The sequence below is a fragment of the Euwallacea similis genome, chromosome 18, assembly GCF_039881205.1.
Source record: "Euwallacea similis isolate ESF13 chromosome 18, ESF131.1, whole genome shotgun sequence".
NCBI lineage: Eukaryota > Metazoa > Arthropoda > Insecta > Coleoptera > Curculionidae > Euwallacea > Euwallacea similis.
This window is the reverse complement of record NC_089626.1, coordinates 452,292-478,134: the sequence shown is the minus strand read 5'-3', so window position 1 is coordinate 478,134 and position 25,843 is coordinate 452,292. Positions and strand designations below refer to the sequence as shown.

Sequence of the window (25,843 nt, the reverse complement as noted above, 5' to 3'; positions counted from 1 at the left end):
GTGGTACTACTCTCTTTCATATAAAAAATATGAAATTCCTCATTCAATTTAATTTTGTTTTTCTTAAGTTTCTACACAAAGAGTATACCATTAATAATTAAAAATAGAATCCATTCGACGTCCCTAAACTAACGTAACCGCGCGTGCTAGACACATAACTACACTCAAAAAACCGCCAAATGGGGGATTACGACTTTCATAGTAACGTTAATAGATGTCGCAGGCAGTGTTGCCATCCAAAATTATTTGAAGGACTATTCCTAGTAGACCTCATGAGGTTCATTGACGTTTTATCCCTCGGGAAAGTTCCGGGTCGGCGTAGGGTACGTGAGAATTTCGAGGTTTTTTAGTGGGTAGGCGCAGTAGGCGAATCCCACACTATCCAGCCACCGAAACAACAGGCTGGATGTCTTTTGAAGATTTTTCCTCGATAAAAAAAAAAGAAAAAAAAAAGTAGACTGCATGACAGTTGGCTCCTTTGTTATGTGCGCCGATGATGATCGTGGCATAAGAGTGAACTATTTGAACAGCATCGGTACCACTCAGCTCAGTCCACATCTTTTACTGGACATTCTACATCTAAAGGTATGCCTAATAGAGTTTATGTGAACGTATTTAGATCTTCAAAGGTTTTATTACTGAGTTACAGGATGTTAAAGATTGATTTTTGTTAAGTTTATTTGCTTGTAGTTCTGCAATTTTTAACGTTTGTCATCTTTCACATATTTTTCATCACTAATTTTTAATTTGATTTTGATTGATGAGAATTTCTGAAGTATTGTTTAAATTTAAGCGCCACTGCTGTACCATGCAGGCAGCACGTCAAACTGTAAGCTCTCTCTCTGCACTCGGTGTGTGTGCATGGCGTGGCCCGCCCGCCTTTCGTTTTTCGCTTGGGTACTGACGTAGTCCGAAGATGAATCGTCGCATTTCGGACAGTTTCGGAAAATATTGACATTTTAGTTTTTGACAATATGGACATGGAGAGGATTTGGATAACATTACATTGGAAAGAAATTAGGTGTATAAAGTTATAGAATTATTACAGAAATTTAAATATTATTGTCAATGTTCAGCGGTACGTAAGTTATTCTCTCAATTAAGTAACCGAAGGATTTTATAGTTTACATAGCACATACATAATGCAACCCCGGCAGATGACGTATACTCACTCGCCTTCCAAACACGCCTATTTCTTTGATTTTATTCTCGGAAATACTCGCTTCTTTATTTTATCATATCTGCCCCTATAATTTACATTTTTAAATTGCGATTTCACCCCTTTTAGACGTCCCTTATTTACTAGTTTATCTCATATTTCAGGTGGACTTATCTGTGAAAATAATATAAAATGGGGAAGCTGTTGTCAAAAATTTTTGGCAATAAAGAGATGAGAATTTTGATGCTTGGCTTAGATGCTGCAGGGAAAACTACAATTCTATACAAATTAAAATTAGGCCAGTCAGTGTCAACAATTCCAACAGTGGGGTTCAATGTGGAAACTGTAACTTACAAAAATGTGAAGTTCAATGTATGGGATGTGGGTGGACAAGATAAAATCCGACCTCTCTGGCGGCATTACTACACAGGCACACAAGGTTTAATATTTGTTGTGGACTGTGCAGATCGTGACCGCATTGATGAGGCCAGACAAGAACTCCATAGAATTATAAATGATCGTGAAATGCGAGATGCAATAATACTCATATTTGCCAATAAACAGGATTTAGCTGAAGCCATGAAGCCCCATGAAATTCAAGAGAAGTTAGGTTTAACTCGTATGAGAGATAGAAATTGGTATGTCCAACCTGCTTGTGCAACAACTGGCGATGGCCTCTTTGAAGGTCTAACGTGGCTTACAAGCAACCATAAATTATAGCACTCTTGTCCAGTAAATATACATACTAAGGTTTAAAAGCTATATATTTATATGTTTGAATTTAGGAAAGGTTTGTAAAAAATTATGTTTTTAACCTTACATTCCAATTATTATAGCATTTTTGTGCCGAGCATTTTTGCAATAAAGGATCATGCAGTGGTTGTGACTTATGCAGTGTTAGTCTTACAGCCAACTGACTCTTGTAAATACACTTTCCCTAAAGACATTTTGACGTTATAAATATGATTTCCAAGTTATATTTTGAGAGTATACACATTTTGTAGTATTGCTTAATATTTTGTAATGTATATACTGAAATATAAGTTACTTGTTCTCTGAACACAGTGCCCATTATGTGTACAGCCATAGATTAAGTTTCATCTTAAATAAAAATCATATTTAACCACTATTAATTCAAAGTTAGCATTGTTTCTTGTTTATATAATATAAAATGGTTACATACACCATACACACTAGAATTGTTTCACACGATTGTAATTAGTTGCGTCGCTCTGAATTGTTTTATATTGTAATATATTGTTGCCACGTTTAAGCTAAAAGTTGCTAATTTTAAGTCATCACATTAGAAACGATTCGTTTATTTATAAGAATTTATGTATTTTGTAACAACATGAAAATGGAGGTTTATTTAATCTCTACAAATCACAGGTTTGCAAATTGTTTCTGAACTTAATTTGAATTTAATAAATTATGATGCCAGCTTAGACTAATGTTTTTACTGTATTAATTTTTCTTAAAGAAGGAAGTGCAGAGGTGTTCAAGCAATGAGTTCTACTTGAATTTTAAAGGGTTATTTTACCATCATTATTAATGAATCTTTCCATTCAGGATTTTTGTTTGCTACATCTAGTTTCATGAATTTTTTAGTATAGTTAGTTGACACAGAAGGGTTTCCCTCTTTTGGCTGCTGTTGTCAATTGACGCGACGATAGGTACCTACTGGATAATTATTATAAATAAAGCAAAATTTTTGCAGAGGTATATGTTGGTTAAAATGAAAATATACATCAATTACATAGCTCAAAAACTCATTTTATTTTTTATTAGATACTTATCTTTTTTTTTTAGGTACATTAAGTAGGTACTTAATATAATTAAGTATATAGACAATGACATATTGCATATCATACTATATAAATTGATTTTAAAATGATTAGAAAAAGGCGCACACAAACTATAAGACCGGTGTAGTAATTTAAACACCAAAGAGTTTTAGAACTTATATTTAATCATATTTTAGTACCAGTAATGTCTATTTGTGAAACAGAAATAAGAAGATCTTCCTACATTTTTTTAAAGATATAAACAAATTTGAATGGTTCCAACATTAGATACCAATTCAAATGACCCATTTGAAGATTCGATTTAATTCTATTTAAAAAAAACTAGAGAGTAAATTATTTATTATACAGTGAGGTAAAAAAGTGTGGAAAATGTTCTTTTAAAATTTGAACATTATTACTTCAAGAAAAATGCTGAGACCCGACGATTGTTAATTATTTTTAGTTGCTCATTATTTGAACTAGTTTTCACTTATACATAGTTCTCTAACCTTTTTGTACTTCACTGTATACATTACCAGCCTCACTGTATTCGTTACCTATACATTCATTGTTCATGGTCAAAGAGAGCAAGTTTGTCTATTAATCATACATTGAAGTTACACAACATCTTAGCATTTATTTATATTACATTGAATATGCTCGCTATTTTTGTCACAGTCTACAATTTGATAAATTATGGTCTACCTGCACATTACAATATGTACCTAGTCATAATAAAAACTTGCCATGATTAAGATGAAGAAAAAATCTTAATGAAAATCTACAAATTAAACAAATTTAAGAATAGAGTTTAAAGACTTCTCCAGCATTCAAGGGCCAACCCAAAATTTTCATTCAATGTTACATTTTCAATTTATTTCAGACATTTTACAATATCACCAAGTATTAACGTTTAAGCTTTATTATGAATATTTTTTGGTTAAAAGTTAAAAAAGATCAACAAATGGAATAAATAGACTGATTTTACAGGCTAAAGTATTACACTTTCGTCTAACAAATATATTTGTTATCCAGGGATAGAGAGCCTAACACACGTAGATAAAAAAAGATTAGAGATCACTATAGTAGTCATGGTAGTAATACTTATGTAATCGTATTATGCTAAGTCCACATTTAACCAACAAAATAGCAACATTTTTCAGATTTCATAATAAATTCAAATAAATTGTTTCTGTTTTGTCGGTTGCTCATTCAAATAAACAATAAATGGAGGAATGTGAAAAATTGCATCTCCGATTATTTTTATGAATACGATCTCTTTGCGAAAAATAAATTATCTGAATTAATTTAAATCTATATAAAGAAGGGGTAATTGAAATGCACAAATATTCTCCAATGGTTAAATGGTGGATTTTTCCCGTTGAGATAAAACTTAATTCCTACCTAAACGCCCATAGGGAATTGGGTATCAGTTGAAATGTTTTCTTTTCAGTTTTATCCGCCAATAGCTCATTGGTACATCCACATGATATATACTACATTTTTTCGTATATATAAAAAGAGCATCAAAATCAGAGAAAACATATTATTGAGTTTGAGGTAGTTCCTGTAGGCAAATATTTAGTAGACCATTTGATAACCATCATGTATTTTCTTGAACTATAGGTATTTGAAATGCCGATGATATGAATAAAGCCCATAACTCCTCATCAATAGCAGCATGACAACTGGTTGCCATAATCAGTGAAAACGTGATAATCGGAAACTCACTTCATGCATACTCAAGTGCTTATATGTACAAGTTAGATGGAATAAATAAATTATACTTAATTGAACTTGTGACCCGGATCACGGCTTTCCACTAATCCACTTCAAATATCTACTTTACAAATTACAACTAGAAGGTTTGGTATGGAACACTGCACATACAGCCTTTAGCAAATTTTTAAGGATTACTGCTTGGGTTTCAAACCCTTGACTATCATTTAATTCTATGGTAGGAATAAATTTTACTTTTGGACTTAACGCGTGAGTTCTTTCCCCGTGTTTTTTAAGTAAGAGAGAACCTTCTTGTTCCATTGCACATTTTTTTATTGGAGCAAAATCTACATCCTGATCTCGGCTACACTATAATTTAAAATAACACATTAGTGAGATCACATTTTTTTAAAAAGGGCAAAAGATGCAACATTAATGTTGTATGCTTTGTCATTTCTAAAATACCAATAGTGGGCATCAAAATTTTGACTGCCCTGTGTATTGTATGGTTTATGTGACTTTGAAATAAATATATCACATGCATTTCTGTTATGCTGAATCCAGTAATTCACCAGAAGCTCCCTACATTTTTATCCATACATACCCTCTCTCCTGCATCTTCTGGGACCATGTTATCAGATATCATACAGGTTACATATTTCAGCTGCTTCTCAGGGTCAGAAATTTCATTGATCACACATGCATGTATCTTATTTGCAAAACATTCTATATGATCATGTTGGCAACGGAAGTCAATTTTACCATCTTCATCAATTATAGTCTAAAACATGTTTTTCAAGACAATCACGCAGTTAAGATTTTCTGAAAATTTGTTGTAAATGTCAATCCATCAAGTTATCAATAAAGAAGAAAACTTGTGGTCTATTTAGCTCTACTTAAATGTCCAAAAAGTGTCAGTGAAATCCTCACGTGGCTCTTACCTCAGCTTTCCCGTATGGAATCAAATCTAATATTAAAAAGTCCTTTAGTTTCTCGAACACTGGCAACAGTTGATATGTTACAAAGAACTTCGAATCTGGACAGAGGGCCTCATAGTACACTGAAACTTTCACCTTCTCAATTTCATTGCCCAAGCTGTCTTGAACTATAATTTGCTCAATTGGAGGTTTACTGATGAATATGTATGACTTAAAAGCTTTGTATATAATAATAACAAATACAAAAACGACCAATATTTTCGAAAATTTCCTGTTCATTTTTTTTCACGCTTTACCGTCTGATCATGTTATTGCGGCTGGTTTTGGGGCTCTGTTCTAAGGAGCAGAGTGCATCAATAAGTAAATTGCAATAATCTGATAAAACTAATTGATTAGATACGTTTAGAGAGCATGCTACGTGATATAAAATAATGTGACGCCTTTTATTTATTTTTAATAATAAATGTAGAGCATACGGTTTCAATTTGCAATTTACATGTATTTGTATATTTTTGTTTATAATTTCAATAAACAATTCAAATTTCACACCAAACTGTCAATGCGTCAATGGTCGAATTCAGAAAGGACACGACTTTCCTGCTCATGTACCTGATTTCTGTTTTAACACTGAAGACAAGTGCTCGAATAACTCCGCAAGTGTGCGTGCGTACTGGTTTTGCGAACCACTCACACCTCATAGGTACATCTCTCATCAATTAAAAATTAGAAGGGCGTTAATAATTTAATCTAATGCCCCCTGGAAGTTTTACTTTAAAAGCCTTCCTGGGAGAATAAATATACGAGTCGGAGACTAGTCCAGTCACCAATCAGAAGCATCGAAGCACCTCGTATACTTATTAATGTATAGAACGTGCACTATTTTTGATGGAGTGATAGAGCTAGGAGCGACGACTCAGCTCCAAAGATCTAAACACCAAGCAGACGTAATTAAAGAAAATAATTTTAGTCTTTGAGTCCTTAAAAGAAAGCTTGTTAAACGACTGCCTGATTCTCAATAGATATTCACTGATCGTCCTCTCCAAATTAAAAACATTCCCGCTAGCCTAAAGTATAGTGGTGGTATCAGCGAACAAAGTAATGCTCCCTTCAATTTGTAAAAAATCTAAATCGTTAATGAACAGGAAAACCGACAATGGTTCATGCACGAACCACAACTGCAATCGTCCATGGAAGATAGGTGCACCTCACTCCATAAAGTTCAAGCTTTGCAAGCCATATTCAATGATCCATTTATCAAAAGCTTTAGATGCGCAACCAAAAAAAAACATTGTTGCAATTACCATGATGTCATTCAGGCCAAGATGGAATGATTCCAGTAATGTGAAAATGACGTCACTGGAGTTATACCCAGAGGGAAACCCGGACTGGTCACACATCGAATCTATTTGATCGAGACCACATCGCTAGTTTTCTTCGTTTTAAACTATTAGTATATTGTTCATTGTGGACTCAGGCAAAAAAATTGGAGATTTGAGCGCTGATCGATAAGACTGGACTGGCAGATAATAGGTAAAAAAAAGCTAAAGATGTTAATAACAAAATTATTTTATTATATTCTAAATACTTATGAATAAATTTCTATAAGCTTATGGGTTATTACTCACTGAAAATCCTCCAGAGGAATTTACAGCTGAATGAACGATGCTTAAAATTACCTTGCAAGTGTTTTTATTCAAGTAATCGCATGAATAGAGTATCTTCCATAAAGGGAATAATATAATCTGCAGGAAATTAATCTTTCTCTAATCCTGAAGGACCATTCTTATGAGTAACAACTCAAGAAAGGTACAAAAGTTTAGTAAACTAAATAAGTTAAATATAAACAAAATTGATTACTTCAACATGTACAGAAAATGATTTAAAATATGTACCAATCAGCCTAAACTCAAGAACTTACGGTGTACCTAGTAACAAAATAAACAACGTGTAACGTGTACCGCCAATTTGAGCCAGATAAGATGATTGCTTGCATCCTAAATGCCGACTGGCAGAATATTTAGAATAGTTATCATTCCAACGCTACCTAGTAACTTTGGACAGTAAAATAGGCTTATCACTCAAATGCCTATTGATGTTACAGTCGTAAATACGATTTTAACCAATGCTAAACTTAAGTCGTACGTATACGTCAACACCGGGGAAAATTCGCAATCGTAGCAGCCGCATTTGAAATAACTCTTGTCTTAAAATCTTCATTTCCAATTTCCCAGAAAGATTGAGATCTTCTGGTTACCAAACTGGAAGGTGTAACAAGTTTAAGGGCACGGCAAAATTTAACGTCCTTAGGACTAATAGATCAAAGTCTTGGAAACTTTTTTAAAAGGGCAGTATCCATCGAAACGTTAAAATAAACATGAAGTATTGATCATTTTCGTCGTTTCCATGAAAATTTCCTTCCAGAGGTACAGTTGCCAGTGCGTTCATCTACTGACCTATGTGATTTTCAAAATACCCATAGTGTTATATCACTGACAGTTACAAGAACCAAGAATTACAGTTTGCTTAATAACTATATACTCGAGGTATTTCCTTATAACAAAACAATACTGTTCAAGAATAAAACGTTAAACCAGTCAATTTAATTAAATCGCCTGCAAATCGCTTCAAAAAAACCAGAAGCAACATACTTTTCAGATACATAGTTTGCAGGTGAACTTAAAACGTATATAAGGAAAGACCTAGTACACTCGTAGTTATTGTCATTGCTAAATCCACGGGAAAAAAGGGTTACCCCTATCATGAACAATTTAAATTAAGAAAAATATCGTAACATGTAGAATCTCTCCCAAAAAGAGGAAAATCGAAAAAAAAAGCTTAATTTAACATCAAGAATTGTTCCGAAAGTCGGCTTCGTTGACTCTCGTAACACAGTTGAATAACATCCCACATATTGAAAATATAAAAATCCATTTTATGTATTGGTATATTGATATTCTTAGGATACGGCTAGAAGCTATCGTACATTCGGTATGGCATAAGTAAAATAAAACACTAATCAGATTAAGTCTTACTGAAAAGGTTACTCGCCGACTCCAACTACGGATAAACCGCCTGATAATGGAGTAGGAGATGAAGATACCGTTGACATCATTCTGCATTGCTCCTTAACTACCGGATCTGGAAAGTATGATCATCATGATATCACATTTCTACTATTTCAATAGATACGAGAGAGATGTAACCTGTAACTGATCTCCATCTCATTAATTATATCATTTAACACGAATTGACCTCGATAAATTGTTTTCAATATCGCGAATTCGTACTAATTATTTTTTCTCTGAACACCTAGAAAATAAAGTCCTTTCCGTGAATGTACATATTAAGTCAAGCCTTGTGTTACAAAAAACCACGTTACTAGCATAAATATATCTTCTGTTATTAGCAAGTTCCTTTAAGTATCAAAATGTTTACAGAATTCAATTACGAGATGTCAATACATGTAGCAGATTAGAGTACGCGTCTGTGATAGTTTATTTACATATCCAGTCTCGGGTTATAATAAAGTATTGCACAATTCTATTTTCAAATATTACCGATGAAATCATTTATGATACTTACAAAAATAGGCATGTTCCATTGCATCTCTAGCGGTTAGACGTTCTAAATGATCATATCGCAACAGTTTATCCAAGAAATCTAAAGCTTCGGGGGAGACTAAATGTTGGTTTTCGCTATGTACAAAACGTTCCCATCGCTTCCTTGAATGTCTGAAAGAGAAGTGTAACTTTTCTTGTATCTCCACAACATATGTGTTTACTTATATTCAAATTATGTATAGTTTCAAACTTAAACACCAAGTGACATGATAATTTAAATATTATTTAAGCTTACCTTCCTAAGATATCATTAAACCTGGGATCTAATTCTATATGGTATTTATCAAGATATTCAAAGAGTTCTTCAGTTCCTAATACTTTGGCAATGCGGACTAATTGGTCATAGTTGTCATGTCCGTGAAAGAACGGTTCTTTTCTAAAGATCATGGATGCCAGCATACAGCCTAGGGACCACATGTCCAAAGAATAATCGTACATCTGATAATCCACAAGCAACTCTGGCCCTTTGAAATACCTAGAACAATGCAGACCATTGAAAAATATTTTCAATAATTCTAAAAAACCTGCCGTACCTGGACGCAACTCGAACATTATATTCTTGACCTGGATGATAAAATTCTGCTAAGCCCCAATCTATTAAGCGTAATTTTCTATTTTCATGATCAATCATCACATTATGAGGTTTCACATCTCTATGCATTATTCCCATGCTATGACAGTAATCCAGGGCTTTGAGCAGTTCATACAAGTAAAACCTTATATCAAAGTCTGTTAATGTTTGGTATAATTGTTTAAAATCGATATTATTAACATGTTCGAATATTAATGCAGGCGTTCGGGACACTGGATCTTTTACAACTGCTTCTAAGGTTATGATGTTTGTACCTCCTCGGAGGTTCTCCAATATTTTAATTTCTCTTTTGATTTTCTTCTTTTTAACAGGCTAAAAATCAGAAACATAAGATTACTTATTAATTTGAGATCTAAAAATTATTATTAATGTTACCACTACTTAAATTGATTTTTTTTCAACTTTGTTTGACATAGTTAAAAGTTCATTTTTGCGCTGATGACTAAAAGCCCACATAAAGCAATGAAGGCCAATTTGCAATGCTGCTTGCCCTGATACAAGAGCACAAAGAAGAGTTGGATAGACGTTATTGCCCAAAGTAAGGCTGTCAAAAAGGAAGTAATTGAGTGTTTCACACCTAGAGAACACCTTGAAAAAAGAATAACGGAAAAAGTGATTCAACTAGAGAATTCTGGAATTAGAAAGAAAATCCTGTAAGTTACAAAGAAATTAACAACAATTCTGTAGAGAATTTTAGCACACCACACGCTAAAATCACCCCGCCGAATTATGTTTGAATTGCAACTTGGGAAATCTACAAAACTTAATTCTAGGCATCTGTGAGCGCCAAGGGCTGATTCGAACCACAGAAATACACATCATTGGTAGCTGCTTCATGAGAAAGCTGCACAATTGCTTTAATTACTGTCAAGAGCAAAACCCTGCAATTGTAATCAGAACATAAACCATTTTCCCCGTTCATCTATGAATGAAATGGCAAAAACCATGGGAATCTTTACACGAATTCTGGGCTGAATTAAGGCTGATTTAGCTAGCACACTCCTCAGTTCTTCAGTACTCCAGAAAGAGTTGGCTGCTAATAGAGTCATCTAAAAATTTGAAGATAATGGTGTAACGATTACATCTCATAAGGCCTGGGAATATCTGCCAGATACCTAGCCAGAGCGTGGCATTTAGAAAAAAATGTTGAAGTATCAGCATAAATTTGCCATATGTAGATACCAAGTCTCAGGTCATTAATGAGTCCTGTAGATTGCTATGTTGGATCTATATTAATGACAATATTCTAAATTACTGCCCTTTGTTGCTTACTTACCTTTAATATTTTAACTACACATTTTTCATTATTTATTACATTGATGGCTTCAAAAACCTCGCTGTATTTTCCTCTTCCAAGCTTTCGAACCAACTGGTAGTCATCCTGTTGACCCCAATCAACTACATAGCTTTCATAATCCCAATATTCACGAGGTTTGTGAGCATTCACATCAGCATACACTCTTGCCCGACTGGGTACAGCCATGTTAAAATTACTTTTTAAAGAGGTAGTCAATAAATATCTAACATAGGGATGTATTTCACGAACTGAAAATAAAGAGAAACTCTATAGGAATACATGATTTGTCTGTAGCCTTCCTCGATCCACTAACGTTTTACAAAAGCAAAACTCTGGTGATTCGAAGATGGGAAACCACAATTGTACCCATTGTTTTTTTAATTCTTTGCAAAATGGTAGGGCATGGAAATTTTGCTTTTTCTGTCGAAGTAGCTTTGCAAATAATAAAATAAGTAGTACATATTAAGAATTTAGTTTATCTTGTTCTTGACAGTATATATTATAATATATACAGCAGCATTATTGGTATGCCATGAGCACCTAAGTATGTGGTATTGTTTGGTGCCTACCTACAAGAAATTGTTGAGGTCCATAGTGTCAGCAATGGGTGGTCATTAAAGAAACCTGGCAGTAGGAGGTGCCACCTAAAGGTAGAGCATTGATGAAGCCATCTGCTATTTCACATATCTCACTGCCAAATTGACAACAGATGAATTTATTCACCACATGCCTCTGATATTTCAATGCCTACTTCACGTTTTTTTAATGATCACACTTCACCTGGTTATTGAAGTAGTATTGAAGGAGTTAGGTAAAAGTGAGCAACTTGTCTGACGAAATTTTGAAATGATGATTTAACATGTAAAGTGCCGTATAAAACGACATGTTTAAATAGGATTGATTGAAGACAAGGCAAGGAATGGTGTGACGTACTAATGGCTAAACTTAGCTCTCTAGTTACCTTGTTTAAAACACAGTTTTGCTAATCTAGAACATATAATCAGCATAACTGCCCGACAAAGTCTTCTAATTTGTGATTTTCATAGTCGACAACTGAGTTAACAACTCTGTGTAGGTAGGACGAGGCACACGCCATTCCCCACTTTATATACTTTCAAAATATATCTTAACACTAAAAACTCCCTACCTAATTTGTTAAGACGATTCTGCGAAAAGGTTTCGACTTTTGTACATCGCTAACTATTGAACTTTTAGAGGAGACAATTGGAAAAAAATCAATTCAAACCGGCTTCACACGCGATACTACAGGAAAGAGCCAAGATGGAAGAGAATTTTCATATCGCCAGTGTGAGCCGTACAATTCTACTCGTAAAGCCACCTTCCATAGTATAAGCGATACCCCTCTAAAAGTGTATTGTTCGTTCGGCGCTGCCAAATTTCATGAAAATGCCTCCGATTCAAGTGAATTTCTTGAGTATGAGATATCAAACAGATTCAGAAACTGTAAAAATATCTACCTACTAATGCCTCGCAATTTTCATTAACGAAGAGTTTTTGAAACACACGAGTTAATTGAGGGCGATCACTGATAAGGCCGAAATTGATAGTTTTTTTCTCAAGTAGAAAAACACTGTATACTATTCAGCACCACCGCCTTTACAATTATTGCCATACAGGCAGCGTTGCCACTAGTTGTCAACTTGACACCAATTTAAAACAATTGCCGTACTAGACTAGAACTAATGATCAAAATTATCGTTTTTTACTAACAAATTACGGACTTAGTTGCATGTAACGCGACTCTTATAGTTTCATAATCATAAGTTCATTAAAATCACCTGTTATTCTAAAATATTGCAAAATTGTGAGTTTGAATTGAAAGATCATGTAATCAATGTACACAAAAGTTTTTTTTGTTATAATACTGATCACAGACAAATAATGGGTATACATATGAGGTGGATCATTCTATATCATCAGGACTTTGTGCTATAGGAATTTTCTGGAGAAACTGGTCTCGAACGTGATTCAAAATTTTCTATCGAATGCCAGAATCCTGTTCATCGAACCCAAATACACGGTTTTGAACTTGAATTAATCTAAAGCTATTTCTAGTTTTTTGTTAATTCAGGGTAATTTATCGATTTCAGTAGATATCAGGACATCGTAATTACAAGTAGTCACTTACACTACTATAAGTGACACTCAGTAATCATTAGGTTTGACATTTTTTAGAGTGATTTCGATCAAAAAGTGTAATGGAAAATGCTACCTACGTCTTCGCTTCATCAATCAATCAAAAACGTCACTTTATTAAATTGACTTTGTCAGGAATTGATTATTTAATTTTCTACAAACCAAAATCAAAATATTTTGGAAAATGCTTTAAAATTGAACGTTATTCGATTTTGTGCTCTCAGAAATACTTTAGCGAAAATTTTTCTATGAAGCTGTGAATCTATCTTGAAATTAATGTCTTTGAAACAGACAGGAGGCTACTTCCAAGGAGGAATATAAGTTTTCAGTAACCTTAAAATCCAAAGAGAGGTGCTTTTGTCCTCAATTTCAAATGAGAAGTTATCCCCACAAATTAGAATGAATTCAACAAATTTATATGTGACAACCACTCAAATAATATTAAAATCTGATCCCCTGAATCCCCAATCATGGCAGGACTTGTACAGACTTGTCCCTTATTTGAGAAATTCTTTATGTTGTGTTGTATGCTCCATGTTGCTGGTTGACCCACTCACCCCCACTGATGCTCATTGTCAACATCACCTATGCAAAAAATGTAAGGGAGGCAGGAAGAAAATTAAGCCGCAATGTGAGAGTTGTAAAGACTGCAAAGAATATAGTGAGAATCGAGGATTAAGAATATTAATGCAAATGTATAAACGAATGTGTATTACTCTTATGCATTCTCCAATTTTTAAATGCATTTCCATGCAAGCTACCAAACCAGGCCCAGGCTTTGAGCGTGGAGCAACTAATTTAATACAACTTATCAAAGAAGGAGCAATGTTTGAAGATGCGTATGAGAGTCGTGGTGGATTGCCCAAATCAACATATTCAATTTTGCCATGTATATACACTAATTCACCTTGTCCCCAGAGTCAGGCAACTGCTCAACCTTTACAAGCAGAGCATTCAAAACCTGTACAAGTGAATAATCAAAATAAATCTTTGTACTCTGTGGTCTATCCTGGGTCTGGCAATAAAATTACTATTAAGAGGAAACCAAAGGAAAGTACAAATATCAATGTTAATAATGTTCCTGTACATCATAATTTAAATAATACACAAACAAGAGAATTTGTGGAAAAGGTAAGTAAAGCTGTTAGTTATGAATATGGAAATATACATGACTTATAAGATTTAGTGAGGAGTTCGTTAATATTGATTTGTTTACAGTTCTTATTTTATAGTAAACTGAATTTCATTTTCTAACCAAGACTTATGTGTTCTCTCCAATCTAAATGTTCATTTTCATTTGTTAACAAATTAGTACCTACTTATGTAACTATTTACAAAGAAAGAAACTGTTAATACTGTGGCATGGTTTCAAACATATTCCTTTTTAAATTTTCACAAATTATAAAAATACCAATTCACCATAGTGTCAGAATTTCAAATTTCTTGATATATCCTTTTATTTCTTGTGATTAAATTCTATTTAGCTGGTGGTTATATCCTATTTCAAAATTACATCTTAATTTTTAGTATAAAGAAATCAAATTGATCTAATTTATTTCTGTTATATCATCAAAAATATTTTAGTTATACTTAATTCTCTAAATACTTGTTTGCAATTGTAGTTGTTTCTTATTTTAGGGTGTATTTAAAAAACCTTGTATAAAACCAAAAAAAGGTTGCCGTTGTGGAAATGCTACTGCCACCCCTGGAAAGTTAACCTGTTGTGGTCAAAGGTGTCCATGTTATGTAGAGAGTAAAGCTTGTATAAATTGTAAATGTAGAGGCTGTCGAAATCCACATAGACCTGATGGGAATAAGGTTAGTCAAAAAAGAGAAAAGCAGAAATATCAAGTTATTTTAGCTACGCATCCTATATGTACAAGAACTTTCGTGTTTTTTCATAAAGCAGAAAATTGCCAACAAATTAATTAGGATATTTACACATCCATATATTTTCCATATACCATGGAATTACTTTAGGTGATGCCGTTTATTCCTGCGTTGGAAACTACCAAATTAGTAATTCCTCCGGTTCAAGAAATTCAGCTCCAACAACATATTCAGTTACTGCAACAAGCTCCTCCACCTCCGCAAATTAATTCAATGCCTGTTGTGGGGGACGAGCGCATCACTGGAGTAAAATTGGATACCCTTCAGCTGGATACACAATATTTCACTACCGAGCCAATAAATTCCCAGTTCAAAGCATTCAAATGTAAGGAGTTGGGTTTTGAAAACATTCCTGCCTTTGGTGAGGGACTTTGGCAAAAGTTCTAGTTTGGAAATATGTACTTATGAATAGCAGGAACTAAAAATGCCAAGCTCAAGAGTATTTTTTTTAGTGTTAGGCAGTGGATTTGACCCAATACATGCATTAACTGCATCGGATTTGTTAAATTATGAATTGACTGACGCTGGGGAGGAAACTGAGGTAGCAATATAATAATATATCTACAGATTTAGGAAAAAATTCTAGAAATAATTAGAAAATCTCTGCAATTAATTTTTGGAATTTTAATCGTTTAGTTGTATCCTGTAAATTCATTTATTACATAAAAATTCTGAGTCGCAGTTCAGGAACCTACAGCTGCATCAGAGAGAAAGCAGTTAGTTCAAATTTCGAATTAGTAATGCATACGTGTTTGAAGAATCCAAAAAATTTTAATTTTCAAATATTCAATACTTCGGTTTTGCTCTCCTGTAATAAAATGAAATCTTTATGTTGTTAGTTATACTGTTAAGCATTTTATTAAAATTGAATATCGATGTTGCTCGACTGAAATCGACGTTTAAGGCAGTAGTTGACTCTTCAATTTTGATTAATTTTACCAAAATTAAAAATGATTACTTAATATATATCGTGGCTGTAAATTAAGTGTATCTCGTTAACTTTGAAAGACAGGGTGTTTTAACCTGCGCCTTCAGACTCGAGTGTTCAGGGGGTGTCTCATAACCGTTGCTAAGGGTTTCGACGGTTTTCAACGTGCAGTTGACAATATAGTAGGAAATGAAGGTTTGTAAATACATTTGTTTACTTAGATGACGAGACGATCTGTGGCATCGACCAGTTCCACTACAACCAAAATCTACAAGTCTTCATGGACGCCATTCAAAAGTGTAACCTGGCACTGAATAAAGATAATTTCAACATGGGTTCTACACATGACTGTTCTCTATAGAAGAAACCTCGGAAATAATAGTAAATAGGACCCATTTGTACTAACTAAAATCAACATTTTAGTGCAGGATTTGAAACAGTTTTAAAGGTAAAATTTTTTCCCTGAAAAACCATCAGATTTTATCCACTGTGTGCCGTGACATACTAGAATCTGTGCAAATAAATAATGGAATATTTCTTAAATAATAGCAAATTTTCGCATAAAATTTCCTTCTAAAATTGTAATACACTGCTCAAAAGAACCCAAGGAACAAGCATGCTTTTGGCCATTAGCTTTATATAATGGATTTAATTCGCAATAAATGAACATAAAATTTCTTCAATACCTCGTGTTACCACCGCGAGTATTAATGACAGCACGACAACGTCTTGGCATACTCAAAATGACTCCATTTGGTAAAAGTTGTCATTACTCCATGAAGATGTTCTGAAGAGCGAAATTGCCATGAACAAACGCCATAGCGAATTGAGTTGCCTTTGCAACATGTGTTCTATGTGATTCGGGTGGTTATGATAGCTAATTCATACGAGTTATATTGTTGTCCTTGAACCAACGTGTAGTAGCCTGACTAATAAGTGGACGAGCATATTTTTGCATATAAAAAAGTTCTGGGAGAGCAACATATGCGAAAGAAAAAACAACAGGTTCGAGCAAACGGTCTTGGTACCGCCCTTGGCTCAACGTTTGTGGCAAACAAACGAGCTCGGTTCGATGATGCAATATGATACCACACCGTGCCATTGTGGAACCTCCTCCATAATTATGGACTTCCTAAAAATGCCTCTCTCATTCTAACTGTCCTGTTTAACGCCAAATTCGTTGCCTTCATGTATTAGGTCAAAATCCAAACCGAAACTCGTCTGTGAATAACGCATTGGCCTATTCTTCAATATGAGGATTTGTCAACTATTGTCTTTGTTTCTTAGACTATTTTGAGCAGTGTACTTCGGAAAAATTCTCCAATGTTTGGATAGTAATTTTCCTGATTCGCGTCTTTAAGCCTGAACCCTCAAGAGACACCCGATGGGCCCTCATATGAGAGCTGCGCATCCCAAATCCCCCGGACCACCCCTTGTAAGGACGCAGGTTAAAATTGAAACACCCTGTATATACTTTTCTTCTATTCAGCTCTCTTCTGTATACATTTAGAAGACCTGTGAGAAATCTTAAAGTTAAATTTGCAAAGGCAGCGAGATATCTAATAGGTAAGTAAGACTAATTTGTTAGTTTTGAAAAAATATTTGATTTTTAACATCGATACTCAGTTTGCATTTCAATTATGTGATAAAAATCTGCCTCTCTAGTTTATTTTTCGACGAAGTTCGTAAATAATAATAGTTATTTCTTTTTTTGGGGCCAATGGTTAGGGATGTATTTTATTCCTTTGTATTATAACATTTGTGTTGTCGCTGAGTTAAATAGTATTGATAACGTTACAGGACCAGGAGGGGCAAAACTCTTCTTTGTCCTTGGTAGTAAAGTTATTATGCTGCGAGATCTTGAATGAGCAAAAAAGTAGGTAGGCAGACGATGTTTCCAGGCACCTATTTAATGGTATTATTGATCTTTTTTTGAATACATTGGCTACCCATTGCTTTGGCACGTTAGTAATTTTGATTATTTTCAGTTCAACGTTCTCAACAATTGAGGAAATAAGGGCCTTTGCCTCCTTTCCTTCCTGATAAAGCGTTTGAAGAGTCACCTTCAATAAAAAGACTAAATTAATTTCGCCTCAGATGTAGTCCTATTTGAAGTCTCTAAGAAAATTGAACTGTGTATTATTAGTTAGTTACTGATGGTATTTTGTTGTATATTATGCGTTATGTAATTTTATTATTATTATTTATGTTTAAAATTACCCTGTTTGGTTCGATTTCATGCGTGTATTAGTAACATCTACATATATTTAACGTTGTATACAGACAAAAAAGAATATACCGTTCTGTATGTTGTGATATTTTAGTGTAAGATAGAACGTTTATATTTTTTTAACTAGAAAACGTAATGGATACAAAATTTGTAAAAAAATAAACGGCAATGTATCGAGTGGTGGTTTTAATAAACAGACCCCTACGCACGTATATTAGTCTTCAAACAAGTATATATTTTAAAAAGTTCTTTCAAGGCTCCTAATGAGATTGCCATGTGCGAGGCACTGTGGAGCGTTATCTCCAACAAGGAGACATCTCGTGCTTCGCTATTTGACACCTTCATGACACTGCTTGATCAGTGAAAAATCGTCAATACTTGTGACGCCTGCGCATTGCCTAAGAAAGAAATGGATCCCGGCTGAATTGGTTACAGAAGAATGCCAGGTTGGCTTTGTTCCCTATTCAGAAGGTGCTTTGGTGGGCTTGCTTTTGGTGTCGGAAAGACGACGATGTCTATTGGTTTGTGTGCTCGCACAGATATCGTCTGTGTCACTTATAGCCAAGATGACTAAAACAGAATATTGCCTAATACCAATCTCTCTACACCCAAGGCTTATAAAATTGTTAACAATAAACTCAATTAAATTCGCGCCAGTTTGGTTGTCATGATGCAATAATCCCTGGTTGTATTGCTATCAGTCACCATATAGAATTATTTATTGAGCAATGACAAGAGAATTATCGAGTATCGTTGACGGACTGGCATCACTGCATAAAGAAAGTTAATGACCTCTGACCTGTTTCCTTTGACATTTTGACGGTAATGACATTGAACAATGACTTACAGTGACGTTCGTAGGTTACGAACGTGATGATACAAAAATTTCGTTGAGTGAAAAGTTTTCATTTTTCTTTTGATTGTCTTTGACTGAATAAACGAATTGTATCCTCACAATGAATAGTGAAATACCAGTTGAGGCTGAATTCCCAGTAGGGAGCCTTCTACCCAAGAAGGAAACAGGTGCAATATCATTTTTAACCAAATGCCCTTCCTATGATGGAAGAGGTATTGTTATTGCAATACTGGATTCAGGAATTGATCCTGGAGCACCTGGATTACAGGTAAAACAGTCTCAACTTACTTAAGATCTAACCATTTCATCCTGCAACATAACAACCATGAGGGAGCCTCAGAGAGAGCTTTCATAGAAAGTATAACAATCGGTTAAAGTTGTGTTCATTGTACTTAGCCTCGACACAGATAACATTTAATCCATGAAATGCAAAGATACATTTTAAATTTAAATTAAAGTTATGTTTCACACATTTCCAAAAATTTAATGCATTTTCTGTTGAAAATTATGGGTAAAATACAAGTTTTTTGTTATGGAATATGAAAATATAGTAATTTAGCAGACATAAGTGGGTCAATTCTAATTTTCAACTTGTATGGCATTCATTATAACCACTATTAATATTTTTGTGCCGAAAGCTCATGTGTCAATAGGCATCATTGTTCTTATTGCATCAATTATAATTCATCAGAATTTTTAGATTTTGCTACATCTTATTTCCTACTGGAATATTTATTAGATATGTATCTTTGCATATTCATAGTATAGTCTGAAGGCAAATAGTAAATTGCTTGATCCAGGACTTACATTTACAATGTACTGTTGTTTGTAAGGTGTTTTTTAATGATTACCCATTAAACTAATTGTAAATAATGGAAACTGATAAAGAAGCATTGAGGACATTGCATTATCAGGCTGAGGGACATTTTGCTTAATAAAAAATTTGTTTACAAAATGTTTTTTCAGTTTTTAGTTACTTTTAGTATTTTCCTATTTTGCATTCCTTTGGTTCCCAATCTATCACTTCATAGGCATGGAAGTGGCAGATCAGGGAGAAGAAGAAAAAGAATTGTTTCATTAATCATTTATAATTAACATTGTATTAATAACTCATAGCGAAAATCAGAATTCAATACAACACATACATTGCAGAAAACGTCCGATGGTAAAGTCAAAATTATTGAAAGATTTGACTGCAGTGGTTGTGGGGATGTTAATACTAGTACCATTGTCAAACCTGAAGATGGATATATAATAGGGCTTACTGGTAGGAAATTAAAGGTAAGATGATTAATAGTGTATGCTTTTATAGTTGCTTGATGAACCTTTTCATTCTGACAGAATGTTCGGTCAGTGGTTGAAATCTTAGAGAGACAAAAATGAATGTGAAATAAATTTCTCTATTATACAAGATTATTCAGGGAAGCAATACTCCATCCTTAAGTTTTAAACACCAGAGATCAAGAAAAAAGGTTGATATAAAAGTGTGTTGTTGTAAATAAAATATTTTTTGCTAGTATTCCGCTTCATTGAATAATCTTGTTCTTAAATTGATAATAATTTTTCGACGTAACTTATAGATTCCAATTGATTGGACTAATCCGTCTGGATCCTATAGAATAGGTGTTAAAAATGCCTTTGATTTATATCCCGATAGATTAAAGGATAGGGTCAAGGCCGAATATAAAAAAAAGAAGTGGGACGAAGGCCAAAGGAGATTACTTAGTGACCTGAATCGTGATTTAGTAAAATTAGAAAATCAACAGAATAGTAATAATAATGAAAATCAGAAACTTGTAAAAGAGGACTGTGACGCGAAATTAGAAATAGTCAACAATTTAGACAAGAAATTCTGTGATTCTGGGCCAGTTTATGACTGCATTCTTTTTAATGATGGGTTGAAATGGATGTGTTGTGTCAACACCGACGAAGACGACGATTTGTCTAAATGCCCATTGTTAGGAGAATATAGTATTACCCACGAATATCTACCATTAACTAATGTGGATAACTTAAATTTTAGTTTTAATGTTCATGACGATGGAAACGTTCTTGAATTAGTGGGAGTGTGTTGTAAGTATTTATATTCATAATAGTTATTATGCAAAATTGGGCAGATACATATATAAATGATCTAAATGAAAGTTTGAAATTTAAAAACTTAAAGACTCCTTTCTTAGCTTTATTTCCAGGAATCTTCTCTGACATCTGGAAAAAAATTGAAATTCATTTTGGGTAATTTAAGCAAGGTGCATTACAGTGAACGATAAAATTTTCAATCTAGTTGCTTCGAAACTCGTTTGCTCTTTAATAAGTTTAATTTCCCTAACAATGGAGGATCAATAAAGAAATTTAATCTTGTAAGCAATTTTTATCAGAGCGAATTAGTTATGTGCTGTTTTATTATACTTTTAAGCAAGTCATGGTACCCATGTAGCCGCAATTGCTTCTGCATATTTCCCCGACTCTCCTGAACAGAATGGTGTCGCACCTGGCGCTCAAGTCATTTCCCTTACAATTGGAGATGGTCGATTGGGGTCCATGGAGACTGGTACAGCATTAATTAGAGCCATGATAAAAATTATTGAACTTAAACAAAAAATGAATATTCATGTTATTAATATGAGTTATGGAGAGCATGCTCATTGGGTTGATACAGGGTAAGTATAGGTCAAAATAATCTACCTAGCTTGGTCAGTATTTGCTTTAAAGCATAAACGATTTAAGCCGTTTTTTTATCCAGGCGAATTGGAGAGTTAGCAAATGAAATTGTGAATAAATATGGGGTAATTTGGGTGTCATCTGCCGGGAATAACGGTCCTGCTTTGGGGACCATAAGCACCCCATCTGATATTAACGATGAACCGATTATCAGTGTCGGCGCGTATGTATCTCCTGAGATGATGATGGCAGAATATGCTATGAGGCAAAAATTACCAGGTACCCATTTTACTAAGCTTCAGTATTATTTCATGTATATCTTTGCTCTATGCAGGTGCTCCATATACATGGTCCTCAAGAGGCCCTACAATAGATGGAGGTATGGGTGTCCATGTATGCGCTCCTGGAGGTGCAATAACTTCAGTACCAAATTTTACTTTGCGCTATTCTCAACTTATGAATGGCACTTCAATGGCGTCTCCTAATTGTGCAGGCGCAATATGCCTCCTTCTTTCAGGAGCAGTGCATCAGAAAATCCCGTATTCACCATATTTAGTTAGAAAATCATTAGAAAACACTGCCAGTTTTATAGAGGGAATAGAGGTTTTGGCCCAAGGCGCTGGTTTGATTCAAGTAGATAAGGCGTTTGATTATTTGGTTACATACCAAAATATTCCGGAACGAAATGTGCGATTTCAGTTGCAATGTGGATCATCGAATTCTAAAGGGATTTACCTGAGAACTAAAATGAATACTGATAAGCATACATTTAAAGTGAGCGTGGACCCGCGTTTTTTAAATGAAGATGATGTTCCTGCTGAAGCTAAGATTCAATTCAATATGAAACTGGTTCTTACCTGTTCTAGCGACTATGTTGAATTTCCTAAGCATCTAGATTTGTCTAACGTCGCAAGAATGTTTGCCATTCATATAGACACTTCCGCCATACCTGAGGGATTACACACAACGTTCGTGAACGCCTATGACTCTAACTGTATAGCGAAAGGTCCAGTTTTCAAAATTCCGATAACCGTAATTCAGCCCAAGGAGGTTTCGCATTCAAAATTCACCATAAGATATAGCGGGATACACTTTAAACCGAACACAATTAAACGGCATTACTACGTAGTACCGCGTTCGGCAACTTGGGCCTTGTTGAAGCTTAATTCTAATGAAGACAACGGTCGTTTTGTAATCCACACAATGCAGTGTCTACCAAGACAACACTGTAAAGCTTTGGAAACTCTAAAAAACGTTCCTGTGAATTCAAAGACTGAAACTTGCATTAGTTTTGAAGTTAAAGAGGATATTGTATTGGAGGTGGTTATTGCCAAATACTGGGCCAATACTGGAGATGCCACCTTGGATTACAGTATTGGTTTTTATGGAGTGAAACCAAATCAACCTTTCATCAATATGCACGCTGCAGATGGTATTCACACTGTGGAGGTTAAAACGCTGCAAGGTGAAGAGATTTCGGCGGCTATCTCTTTGAAGAATTCTGTGCAGATTTTGAAGTAAGGATTTTTTGTATCATATGTGGTTGTCTTAAAAGTTTACTAATTTTTTATTAAACCTTGTAAATTTGATTACAAACTCTTAGTAAGTTCTATCGTTTTAGGCCTGCTGAAAGTAAAATTGCCCCTTTGACAACTCGTGACATTATTCCCCCTGGCCGCCAAATCTATGAATTAGTATTAACGTATACCTTCAGTATTACAAAGGCTTGTGAGGTAACACCCAATTTGGCATTGCTCAGTGATATGCTGTATGAATCGGAATACGAATCCCAACTTTGGCTTCTTTTTGACTCAAATAAACAGCTTTTGGGGAGTGGAGATGCTTATCCATTGAAGGTAATTAGTTTAATAGCTCAAGGAATTGAGTCTGATGATCTATTTCAGTATACGGTAAAAATTGAGAAGGGCGATTATGTGGTGAAATTGCAAGTGAGGCATGACAAAAAGGATTATTTGGAGAAAGTAACTGAAGCTCCGTTGTTATTGCAACAAAAATTGGCAAATCCGATTCCGATGGATGTGTATTTATCGTATTCTCAAGCACTTATTGGCGGAAAAAAAGCAGGAGTAACACATAATTCTAACCCACATACCGTTGTTCCGTTATACATCGCCCCTTTGTTATCCGACAAGTAAGTTTGAGTGACTAAGAATGGTGAATTTTTTTAGTTACTTCAGTGTAGCTGCTAATTTTTTTCATTTTAGATTTCCGATAAAATCTAATAACGCAGCACACTATTTATCGGGTACCATAACTTATGCAAAAGATGAAGTTGGCAAAAAAGTAGATGCGTATCCAGTAAAATACTTCTTACCAGATAACAGTAGTCCAAAGAAAGCTGGGATAAATGGAGGTACAAATAGTGTTTCAGAGAGAACTAAGCTGGATGAATATAATGACAACTTAAGAGATTTAAATACAGTCTGGATTTCAAAATTAGGTACGACTAATAATAATGAATACTTACCCGAATTCTTGCAATTAAGATTCTTCCTTTTATAGACAAAGAGGGGGGTGAGAAAGTTTTCGAAGAGCTTTTAAAATCTCATCCTAGTCACTTCCCCATTTATTCATCATATCTTCAGCTAATCGATCCCTTAGACAAGAAAAGTTTACCTAACATAAAAAGAAAGTCTATCGGCATCGAGGAAGATTTAAACAAAGTCTTGAGCATTTGCCAAAAAGTGTTGGACGATATAAATGAAGAAGCTGTTTTAGCCTACATGTCGGTGAAAACAGATTTGAGAACTGATGCTGCTAAACACAAAACGTGAGCTTATGTTTTATGAATTTAGCAATTAAATTTCAAATGTTTTTTTTTAGACAAATGGAACAACAAAGAAATGTGTATCTGGAGTGTTTAGCTAGGAAGGGAGTGGCTCTTTGCCGTCTAAGTTTGATAGAGCCTAAGGAAGAAGAGTATCAGCAAGACATAAATGATGTTTGGAAATCGGTTCTTAAATTTGTTGATCCAAGTGATGCTAAGGTAACCGGAAGTTTAGTGCTTAGTTTTTGGTCTTTGTAGAAATGCCTTTAAATACTAATTTAGTATCAACGGGAATTAATATAAATTTATTTTCTTTCTTTTACAGGTGATAACTTCACACGTGCTATATTTTGCAATTTGGCATTCCTTCCTAAAGCGTCATTACGGTCGATTGCTTAAATATCTTTTGAAGCTACAGGAAGACAAGCCGACTGAGGAACTGGAAAAAAAAATCATTGAAGTCTGCCAAGAGTTGAAGTGGACGCACATTGTTGACTACTTTTTGAGACAACTGCCGTCACGATTTCCTACCGCTTATAGACCATTTTAAAATTATTATTTTTTAACTAATGCCTGGTCATTAAAAAACCTCGAATTAGCAGGCACACTGTAAAAACAGAGAGCTGTTGATTAAAAAATTGCTATTTATAATCAAACATCTGATTGATAACTGGTAACAGACGAATTTATTCAAGGCAAGCCTGATATTTCAATATCTACTTGAGGTTTTTTTTATGATCATTCTTTATAATTATGTTAGATTATATATATACCTACCACTATTTACTAAGAAATATTATTTTCGTTTAATTCATGATAAATCGTCCCAGCACGGGTCTTAAAGTTAGTTTTACATATTATTAATTTTTGTTTTGTGGCAATGAGGAAATCAAATATGTTTTCTGGTAAGACATAAGAATTGTCAAGTATATAAAGCTGTTTATTTATATAATTTATAAAATATTAACCATACATTTTACTGTTGTGAACGCCATCATTACTTTTATTTTCTTTCCCTTATCCCACCATTTCAGTATCTAATTTATGAATATCACTGACGAGGATATTATTAGTTCGGAAAAATAGCCGTTCGATGCAGGTACGCTATAAAATCAAAGCATCTTAAAACTTGAAACGAAGCAAAAAAAACAAATATCTTTTTCTACTTTTATTTATATAGAAACTGACACTAATTTAGGTTACCCCTCTTATACACGCGGGCAG

At 34.2% G+C, this 25,843-nt stretch overlaps 5 protein-coding genes across 10 annotated transcripts; 3 read left to right on the top strand and 2 right to left on the bottom strand.

The window, feature by feature from the left end:
- The first annotated feature begins 919 nt into the window (after positions 1–919).
- Arf51F (ADP-ribosylation factor 6) lies at positions 920–2,604 on the top strand. 2 transcript variants are annotated; one of them, XM_066398894.1, is made up of 2 exons: positions 920–1,078; positions 1,324–2,604. In XM_066398894.1, exon 2 carries the CDS (start codon positions 1,352–1,354, stop codon positions 1,877–1,879), a length of 528 nt encoding a protein of 175 aa, XP_066254991.1. In that variant the 5' UTR covers positions 920–1,078; positions 1,324–1,351; the 3' UTR covers positions 1,880–2,604. The 2 variants fall into 2 exon arrangements, with proteins under 2 accessions (XP_066254991.1, XP_066254992.1); XM_066398895.1 differs by having other exon boundaries at positions 961–1,082.
- Positions 2,605–2,957: 353 nt separating this feature from the next.
- LOC136414791 (GILT-like protein 1) lies at positions 2,958–6,163 on the bottom strand. Its single transcript, XM_066398983.1, has 3 exons — positions 5,604–6,163; positions 5,267–5,443; positions 2,958–5,031 (listed from the first exon to the last, which is right to left on the bottom strand). Exons 1-3 carry the CDS (start codon positions 5,877–5,879, stop codon positions 4,789–4,791), a joined length of 696 nt encoding a protein of 231 aa, XP_066255080.1. The 5' UTR covers positions 5,880–6,163; the 3' UTR covers positions 2,958–4,788.
- Positions 6,164–7,150: 987 nt separating this feature from the next.
- On the bottom strand, positions 7,151–12,646 carry CkIIalpha (casein kinase II subunit alpha). 2 transcript variants are annotated; one of them, XM_066399285.1, is made up of 6 exons: positions 12,257–12,646; positions 11,089–11,357; positions 9,754–10,124; positions 9,456–9,695; positions 9,183–9,331; positions 7,151–8,738 (listed from the first exon to the last, which is right to left on the bottom strand). In XM_066399285.1, exons 2-6 carry the CDS (start codon positions 11,293–11,295, stop codon positions 8,641–8,643), a joined length of 1,065 nt encoding a protein of 354 aa, XP_066255382.1. In that variant the 5' UTR covers positions 11,296–11,357; positions 12,257–12,646; the 3' UTR covers positions 7,151–8,640. The 2 variants fall into 2 exon arrangements, with proteins under 2 accessions (XP_066255382.1, XP_066255381.1); XM_066399284.1 differs by lacking the exon at positions 12,257–12,646 and adding an exon at positions 12,071–12,243.
- A 758-nt stretch (positions 12,647–13,404) lies between these two features.
- On the top strand, positions 13,405–18,491 carry msl-2 (male-specific lethal 2). 4 transcript variants are annotated; one of them, XR_010752573.1, is made up of 5 exons: positions 13,405–14,397; positions 14,905–15,084; positions 15,247–15,481; positions 16,306–16,532; positions 17,446–18,491. XR_010752573.1 is itself a non-coding variant. In XM_066399283.1 (5 exons), exons 1-5 carry the CDS (start codon positions 13,666–13,668, stop codon positions 16,396–16,398), a joined length of 1,329 nt encoding a protein of 442 aa, XP_066255380.1. In that variant the 5' UTR covers positions 13,589–13,665; the 3' UTR covers positions 16,399–16,526. The 4 variants fall into 4 exon arrangements, 2 of the variants coding, with proteins under 2 accessions (XP_066255379.1, XP_066255380.1); XR_010752574.1 differs by lacking the exon at positions 17,446–18,491 and adding an exon at positions 15,609–15,697 and having other exon boundaries at positions 15,247–15,554; positions 16,306–16,354; XM_066399283.1 differs by lacking the exon at positions 17,446–18,491 and adding an exon at positions 15,609–15,697 and having other exon boundaries at positions 13,589–14,397; positions 16,306–16,526.
- Positions 18,492–19,116: 625 nt separating this feature from the next.
- Positions 19,117–25,613, top strand: TppII (Tripeptidyl-peptidase II). Its single transcript, XM_066399098.1, has 12 exons — positions 19,117–19,438; positions 20,323–20,451; positions 20,751–21,243; positions 21,587–21,830; positions 21,914–22,110; positions 22,166–23,348; positions 23,453–23,687; positions 23,736–23,983; positions 24,057–24,292; positions 24,355–24,622; positions 24,676–24,838; positions 24,945–25,613. The coding sequence occupies exons 1-12, from the start codon at positions 19,271–19,273 to the stop codon at positions 25,167–25,169; spliced, it is 3,789 nt and encodes a 1,262-aa protein (XP_066255195.1). The 5' UTR covers positions 19,117–19,270; the 3' UTR covers positions 25,170–25,613.
- The last annotated feature ends 230 nt before the right edge of the window (positions 25,614–25,843 follow it).

Bases quoted from the DNA above. Each gene is read 5' to 3' on its own strand.
- Arf51F (XM_066398894.1), top strand. From the start codon at position 1,352: ATGGGGAAGCTGTTGTCAAAAATTTTTGGCAATAAAGAGATGAGAATT.
- TppII (XM_066399098.1), top strand. From the start codon at position 19,271: ATGAATAGTGAAATACCAGTTGAGGCTGAATTCCCAGTAGGGAGCCTT. The intron at 21,831-21,913 runs GTAAGTATAGGT...TTTTTTATCCAG, and splicing joins GCTCATTGGGTTGATACAGG to GCGAATTGGAGAGTTAGCAA. The intron at 22,111-22,165 runs GTACCCATTTTA...TGCTCTATGCAG, and splicing joins TATGAGGCAAAAATTACCAG to GTGCTCCATATACATGGTCC.
- CkIIalpha (XM_066399284.1), bottom strand. From the start codon at position 12,116: ATGCTGATTATATGTTCTAGATTAGCAAAACTGTGTTTTAAACAAG. The intron at 11,358-12,070 runs GTAACTAGAGAG...CTTTATTTTCAG, and splicing joins AAAACTGTGTTTTAAACAAG to TTCGTGAAATACATCCCTAT. The intron at 8,739-9,182 runs GTAAGTATCATA...CATACTTTCCAG, and splicing joins AATGGAACATGCCTATTTTT to ATCCGGTAGTTAAGGAGCAA.
- msl-2 (XM_066399283.1), top strand. From the start codon at position 13,666: ATGAATTCAACAAATTTATATGTGACAACCACTCAAATAATATTAAAA. The intron at 14,398-14,904 runs GTAAGTAAAGCT...TTCTTATTTTAG, and splicing joins CAAGAGAATTTGTGGAAAAG to GGTGTATTTAAAAAACCTTG. The intron at 15,698-16,305 runs GTAGCAATATAA...TTGTTTACTTAG, and splicing joins ACGCTGGGGAGGAAACTGAG to ATGACGAGACGATCTGTGGC.
- LOC136414791 (XM_066398983.1), bottom strand. From the start codon at position 5,879: ATGAACAGGAAATTTTCGAAAATATTGGTCGTTTTTGTATTTGTTATT. The intron at 5,444-5,603 runs GTAAGAGCCACG...AACATGTTTTAG, and splicing joins TTCCATACGGGAAAGCTGAG to ACTATAATTGATGAAGATGG. The intron at 5,032-5,266 runs GTATGTATGGAT...TTTAAATTATAG, and splicing joins CAGAAGATGCAGGAGAGAGG to TGTAGCCGAGATCAGGATGT.